A 7,759-nucleotide genomic window follows, 5' to 3' on the forward strand; every position below is an offset into this window, starting at 1 on the left:
GATGCTTTTCCAGATGAACACCTGAACACACTGTCTTTATCACAGCTGGGTCTGAAAATAATTTTAATGAAAGGATTAATTTTTAATGTGGTGATGACAATGCTCCTGTGGAAAAAAGAAGTGAGTATGGATGGGGGGTCTGAAATCATCTGTCAGAAAATATCTGGATCAGTTCATCAGTTATGAATCTTCCTTCACTCTGGAACATCTGTTTATGCAGTCTATCCATACACCTTTTGTCTATCAACAGTAAGATTCATCCACTTCTCTGGCCAGACCATTTTCACCCACCTCTCAAGTACCTTTCCTTGTCCATATACAATTTTTTTTGTTTCAAGACATCTCTCCCTTTTATTTCTACATCATCCCTTCCCTTGTCTGCATTCATCTGTCAGATTTATCCCCTGACCAGTCTCCAGATGAGAGACTTCAATATAAGACCTTAATATATTTGCTTTGGCCCAGTGTCTCTTTCTTCTCTTTCTCTTGCCTGGTCACTTCAGCAGCTGTGACTGTAACCCAAATAATGATTTAACATACCTTTATTTTTGTCGCAGAATTGAAAGTAACCGGATGGTGCAGTCCAAAAAAATCTCCTGAGGAATCTTTGAGAGACCATTGAGAGCAAGAGTGAACACAGGAATATTCCTGATGCAAGGAACATCTCTTGTTGTTCTTATATATCACACCAACCGTTCTATTCTAAATTGCTTTGTTTGCATTGCTACAAAATTACTCAAAACTAAGCTTAAAATTTGCAGCTTTCTGCCCCCCCGAATGGTTCATTCACCTCTTCTGCAGGCAGCAGACATTGCTATAAATATAGATTGCCAAACATCACTGTTACTTGCACTAAAATGACAATTTCTGCCTGGAGCAGTGCTGTTTGTTGAAAACTGTGAGCTAAATATCACCTGAATGTAAATTTTTCCTATTTTGGTAGATTCAGGGTATGCATGTCTCTTAGGGTGCACCCCCTAGCCACCTTTTCATGTACAAATAAAACAATTTGAAAAGCAAAGGGAGACTTTCTCAGGATGCTGTACATCATGTCCTGCTATCCTTTGCTAGATCAGAGCAAGAAACCCCTTATTTCCCCTAAAGGATGTGCTGCTATGTGTCCCAGAAGTCCTAAATTCAGTGAAATTGTCACCTCACTATCACAGACAAAAAAAAAACAATAAAAAAAAATTATTATTTTCTGAAGTCTATCTGGCCTTACTATTTCCTGAATTTAAACCAGCTTCAGATTTGGCTTTGTATTCAGTAAAAATACAAACCACCTTTGTTCTTTTTGTTTAGGTCTAACAACCTGAGGTTTCCCAACTTCTTTTTATAACCATTGCATAAAAATATACTGTAATATTTACCTGTCCACATGTGCCCACCTTTGGACAGTGCATGCCTGTGACATTCACATGCCGCTAATGCATGAACTGTACTGGCACCCACACCAGGTCTTGGCATTTCTTTAGGCCTTTGGCTGTTATTAAACAATTCTTACCAAAATGAGAAACTTGTTTGTCTGTTATATTTGTTGTTTGAGGAATTGCTTCAGCCTTCAGCTGGGCTTTAGGAATGAACCTGGCCTTTGGGATGAAGGAGGGAAGGGGTTGGATTCACCATGGAGGGTGGGAAGAGCTACAAATTCCCTCTCCAGGACGTCTATGCTCTGTCCATGTGAGAAGAGCGTGGCTGGGGAAGGAGGGGAGCAGGGGAGCTCTTCTCCAAGCACAGACTCTGTGCTAGTAAAACATGCTTGGCCAGTGAGAGGACTAGTCATGGGTCCAGGCTGCCTGCTGCTGTGGGGGACACAGGAGCCTGAAGTGTCTTATCTCTAACTGTTTTCCCACTTCTGAGTGTCACTGCAGGACAAGGCAGCTACTTTGCAGTGGTGACACCAACCGACTGCCCTCTGCCTCCAGGTTCCATCTGTCCCTGGCAAGACTGGAAAAGAATTTTTCTCCTTTTGTGACATCAATTTCTCCATCTTCTTCTGAAGCCCCAGAAATTCCTCTGGAGGGAGGAATGAGAAGTGTGCTCTGACAGAAACACAATCTTGAGCCTTGCTTGCACCTTACACTGGTGCCCAAAGTGAGTGGTGGGAAAAGCCTTGCTGGACTCGTGGGGGTGATTCCCCCTCATAGGGTATTTCTCACCCTGCTGGATTCACAGCCTTCACATGGGGCTGATTTCATAAAGGCTCATGATTCAAACGCTTTTAGCCAAAAGTCCTGGTGCTCCATGTGGGAGGACCATGCCAGGATCTGACCCTGCAGTGCTGAGCAACAACATGACAGTGTCTCACTGGTCTCTTGCCATGGTCACCATTTATCATAGTGACCATCCCTGACCATTTAGGAGGTGGCCTATCACAGGGTGACAAAGTTACTGACCCCTCCTGCCAAGGAACAACTTGAACCTTTCTGTGTCTATTGCCCTGATTATTTTATAGTACAGATGTTCAGGGATTTGTTCTCTTGTCTCTCCCTTGACGTAACAGTCACTCTGGTATCTCTCCAGATGTAGGAAGCCTGTGGCTCCTTAAGTGCTGCATTCCAGGCAGCTCTTGGAGCTTACACTCTGCTCATGATGAGATCTGCCAAATCACCAGGAAGCAGCTTGAAGAAGCTGCTTAAACGATATTTGAACTATAAAGCAAGTAACTGAATTTCACAAATTTCCAACTGATTAACCTCATCCAAGCAACTTTCATAGATGTGGGAGAAAACTTTCCATACTCATTTACTTTTAGCATCACTTTTTAAATCTTAATTTTTTTATGCTGCACTTCAAACCTACTCCCAGCTGTAAGGGCAAGGGTTAAGGACTGTGCTGCCTTTGTTTCTACATCTGTCTTTCTTCTTCCAGGTTAAACGACCCCAGTGACAGGATTTTCCAAGTGGGGGATGAGTTAAATATTTTGACTAATGTGGCTCTGGGCATGTGACCTGCAAAACACTGAATTTGCAGGTCTAGTTCAAAGACACTTCGAGATATCAGGCTGGCAATCTCCCACCACCACAATGTGCCCCTGCCCCCTTTGTGCTTTCTTGTTTATTTTGAGAAATAAAAACCACAGAGCAAAGCGAAGGCAGGAAATAATACAGCAGGACAGGAGGTGGAAAGGGGCTCATGGCCCAGGTGAGGCAGGAAGAGGCCACAGCACCAGTTCCATGACGCCACAATCGAGATCTGGGTCACCTTTTGATGCTCATCTACACCTGACCACAGAAACCACTTCCTCTGGAAAGTGGAGCACAAATGGGGGTGGAGGTGCAGGGCTGGGGTGGCACATGGCAGGGAGGGGGAGAAGCTGTGGAAAGGAAAAGAACAGCAGACGTTAGACCACAAGCCAAAGTGGAATGAGGTTAGTACATCCTTCCCTCCCACCTCCTCACCACAGCCTGCACTTGGGGAGGGTGGGGGAGTTGTTTTGGTTATAGCAGGAAGGACTGAGTTATGAATAGAGTGGGCAGGGAAAGGAGGGGAGAAAATGCATTATAAAGTGTGGTGGGTGGTGGGGAAAGATCTTAGAATTGTGTCAGATTTCTGAATTTGCGGATAGATCTCTATACAGACCCTTTATACAGACTGAATCCATCAAAAAAAATCCTTCCACTTCTCCTGACCCAGAGGAGAAGGGAGGATGAACGGCCAGGCCGGAGTCCTGTCACACTGGCTGGGAAGATGTTGCATGGTCCATCTCTAGCACCCTCTCCCCTATACCAGCTCGTGTCCCCCAGACCTGCCTATGGGTAGATGAATTTGAACATTTTCTAAGGGTTTTGTTGGAGGAAATACCCTGCCCAACATTTGTCATCTCTCACCAAACAAGGCCCTGTGCACAAACCAGCCTCTCTTCTTATCCTTCTCCTTGTGTGACCAGGAACCCGAGCACAGACTTTATGAGGAGCAGGGCTTGAAGGTATTGATGGATTTGTTGAAGCTTATTCTGATGTGGGAATAGCTTTGATAGGATCCAAATTGATCAGAGTATCACAGGACACCAATTTGGCCTTAGACACTTCCAGGGATGGGGCAGCCACAGTTTCTCTGGGCAACCTGTGCCAGGGCCTCCCCAACCTCACAGGGAAGAATTCCATCCCAATATCCCATCTAACCCTGCCCCCTGGAAGTTTGAAGACATTCCCCCTTGTCCTGTCATTACACAACCTTGTGAAAAGTCCCCCTGCAATTCTACTCTCCCTCAAGAATTCTGCTTGAGTTACAGGCTGGGGGAAGAGGGACTCTGCTGTTCTGCAGAAAAGACACCTGGAGGTGCTGGTTGACAGTTCGCTCAATATGAGCCAACAGCGTGCCCAGGTGGCCAGGAATGCACACGGCATCCTGGCCTATATCCAGAATAGTGTGGCAGCAGGACCAGGGAAGTGATCCTTTCCCTGTACTTGGCACTGGTGAGGCCACACCACGAATGCTGCGTTCAGTTCTGGGCCCCTCACTTAAAAAAGGACATTGAGGGGCTGCAGTGTGTCCAGAGAAGGGCAACAAGGCTCATGAAAAACATGCCTTATGAGGGATGGCTGAGGGGGCTGGGCTTGTTTAGTCTGAGGAACTCATCGCTTTCACCAACACCTGAGAGGAGGGTGGGGTCAGTCTCCTCTCCCGTGCCTGCAGTGAGACGACATGGGGAAATGGCCTCAAACTGAGCCAGGGGAGATTCAGATTAGATATTAGAAGAAAATGCTTTCACTATTAGGGTGGTCAGGCATTGGAATAGGTTGCCCAGGGAGGTGGTGGAGTCACTGTTCCTGGGGGTGTTCAAGAGGTGCCTGGATCTGGTGCTGGGTGATGTTTTAGGGGTTACAGTGGGTGGAGGGTTAGACTGGATGACTTTGAAGGTCTTTTCCAACCTTGATGATTCTGTGATTCTAAATCTGAGGGGGGAGCTTCTTCCCTCAGAGGAGCTTCAGTGCAGCTCAGAGGCCCTGACAGCTTGGCAGCCCCTTCCAACATGCTTGTGTTCATCAGCACATCAGAGTGCAGGGACCCTGACACCATGGCAGGGTGGCTGTAACAACTCACAAGCCTTAGTGGGGCTCTAAGTCCACCTGGGACATCCACACATGGCCCATGTGCCTCTAAGGGATGTGGGAGGACCTGTGGGAAGGTGGGTACACTTGGGGACATGCTGGAGAACACCCACCAGCTCCTTCCCTTCATAACCACTCACCACAGCCTAACCCGAATTTTTCACAGCTTTGAAGCCCAGGGGCACATTGGCAACAGACTCTGTAAGATGAAGGTGCAGGAAAAAGGGAGATGAAAAGGGTGGATGACAACTGAGTTTTCATGACTTGTTTCCTGCTTCCCTCCAAAACTGGGGCACAGAAAAAAAAGTCTGTTGGGTAGAAAGGGAGAGAGAGGAGTACAATCAGGGAGTCATGCCTGAGAGGGAGAGAACTTGGGTGCAGGAGAAGCTCTGTATTTGTCACCAACATGGAAAAGGCTGCAGTGTCACACAGGGTTTTATTGATGGAAAGGATTACAGGTACATAACGAGGCTGCAGACCCCTCCATAGGACACTGTGGGGAAAAACCTGAGCCCCTTCCTCCACCAAGGCAGAAGGTGAGAGTCTGCTGGGGAACTGCACTTCCCTATGCCAGGCTTTGCCATCAGAGCTCAGGAGCAATTCAAGACCTGGAAAGAGAGAAGGCAACAGGAGCAATGTTACTGCTAAGGGGGAGGAAATTCCTCCAAGCACCTGTGATCCTGTGGCCCCTTGCAATAGTAACAACAGGGCATGTCCTCCACTTCCCAACCCAACTGTCCCTGTCCCAAACTGACTCATCTGTGGAGGAACTTGCAGACTTGGACCCCAGCTACACCACGGCCTCCAGAAAGGACAACCCTCACAAAGGGAGGAAACTCCCCCAGGAGTTCCAGCTCCCAAAGCCCCTCCTGCAAAGAAGAATGAGGAATATCTCTCATAAGAGAGGAATGTGGGTAGGTTTCTGTAACACTCCTAGTTAAATGCCCTATCAAATGATACAAAAGCCAAAAAATACATGCTTAAAAGCAGAAAGCCGTAAATCCTCACCCTGTGCCAACCCAGAGAACAACAGCCCGGCTGTGCTTGGCCCAGAGGCAGCTGGGAGTCGGGAGGACTCCCGGATTCACTCTGGTTCTAGTTCTCCCCCAGAAACACTTACGCCCTGTGGTTGCCCCTTTTGAGATCCCATGGATCAGTACCTAGCAGCCTCTCCCAGAGCTCAGCCAACGAAGTTGATGACGACGAGGTGGAGGATGGTGTTGGCAAAGAGGAAATCGGCGAACGCCCGCTCTGGGGAGATGCCCTGGAACTCGCCCTTGTTCTGGGGGTTGATCTGGATCCGGAGGCAAACTGCAGAGCAGAGAGAGAGAATGAGAGATTAGTGAGCACAGAAAGAGGTTCTTGTGGGAAGCACAGCCTTCCTGGGGCAGCCCAGTCCAGGTACTGTTCCACCAGTGAAAAGTTACTCCATCGTTACTACAGATGAGGAGGACACGGGTAGGGGATTTGCACAGGGCTGTCATGGAGTCAGTGCTCCCACAGCACCACACAAACACACCACAGGGGTGCCCAACAGAGTCCCGAGAGGAACAGGCTCAGAGCAGGATGAGACTCACACAGAAGTGTAGATATTCTTATATCCTCTACTGGGTGTGTTAGAAACACAGAATCACAGGATGGGTTGGGTTGGAGGGGACATGAAAGTTTATCCAGTTCTGCCACTTTCCATGGGCAGGGACACCTTCCACTTTCCCGGGTTGCTCCAAGTCCTGTCCAGTCTGGCCTTGGACACTTCCAGGGATGAGGCAGCCACAGCTTCTCTGGGCAACCTGTGCCAGGGCCTCCCCACCCTCACAGGGAAGAATTCCGTCCCAATATCCCATCTAAGCCTGCCCTATGTCGGTGGGAAGCCATTCCCCCTTGTCCTGTCCCTCCAGGCCCTTGTCCCAAGTCCCTCTCCAGCTTTCCTGGAGCCTCTTTAAGCACTAGAAGGGGCTCCAAGGTCTCCCCGGCGAACACCCCAGGTGAACACCCCAGCTCCCCCAGCCCGTTAGTCCCTGCGCTGGGGGGGCTGCAGAGGAACAGGGTGGGTTTGGGGATACTTTGGGAGAGCAGCGCCTGCAGCTGCCCCTGCTGGAGCCTGCGATGACCCCGGGAGGGACAAGGATCGGGGCTGGCCCCAAGAAGCCCCTGCCCGCCCGGGGTGCTGGAGGTGCCGAGGGGCCCCGGTGGGTCCCTGTGGCTGCCCAGGGACCCCCGCCGGGTTCCGAGGCTCCCCCGCCGCCCGCAGGGCCCGGCACTGACCGCCCAGGATGAAGCTGCCGACGGCGGAGATGAAGCCGCTGAGGAAGGAGTTGAAGGGGAAGGTGCCGACGCCAAGGCAGTATCCGAACTGCAGCGCGCCCGTGAGCAGCACGTAGAGCAGGAAGGCGTCCAGCGCCTTGAGGCGCCCGGCGGTGCCGCCGCCGTACTCGGACAGGAACCGCCGCGCCACGGCCCGCACCGACCCCGCCATGGCCGCGCCGCGCACTGCGCACGCGCGGCAGCGGAACCGCGCCTCCGACTGACGTGGAGGGGCAGCAACGGGGTCACGCGTCTCGGACCGCGCATGCGCTGAAGGTTCCGTGCAGTCCGCGCCCCCGCAGCTTGTCAAGAGCCAATCAGAGCCTAGAGCCACCTGTTGCCAGGCAGATTAGATAGCATCTCCGCCCAGGAGCCAATTAGCGCCGAGCTCCGCCTATTGC

The 7,759-nt window shown here is 50.3% G+C and overlaps 1 protein-coding gene across 1 annotated transcript; it reads right to left on the reverse strand.

The window, feature by feature from the left end:
* Positions 1–5,471: 5,471 nt before the first annotated feature.
* Positions 5,472–7,553, reverse strand: DAD1 (defender against cell death 1). Its single transcript, XM_017839239.1, has 3 exons — positions 7,320–7,553; positions 6,215–6,365; positions 5,472–5,662 (listed from the first exon to the last, which is right to left on the reverse strand). Exons 1-2 carry the CDS (start codon positions 7,528–7,530, stop codon positions 6,235–6,237), a joined length of 342 nt encoding a protein of 113 aa, XP_017694728.1. The 5' UTR covers positions 7,531–7,553; the 3' UTR covers positions 5,472–5,662; positions 6,215–6,234.
* Between the last annotated feature and the right edge of the window lie 206 nt (positions 7,554–7,759).

This window comes from Lepidothrix coronata, unplaced genomic scaffold, assembly GCF_001604755.1.
Source record: "Lepidothrix coronata isolate B3197 unplaced genomic scaffold, Lepidothrix_coronata-1.0 Scaffold390, whole genome shotgun sequence".
Lineage (NCBI taxonomy): Eukaryota > Metazoa > Chordata > Aves > Passeriformes > Pipridae > Lepidothrix > Lepidothrix coronata.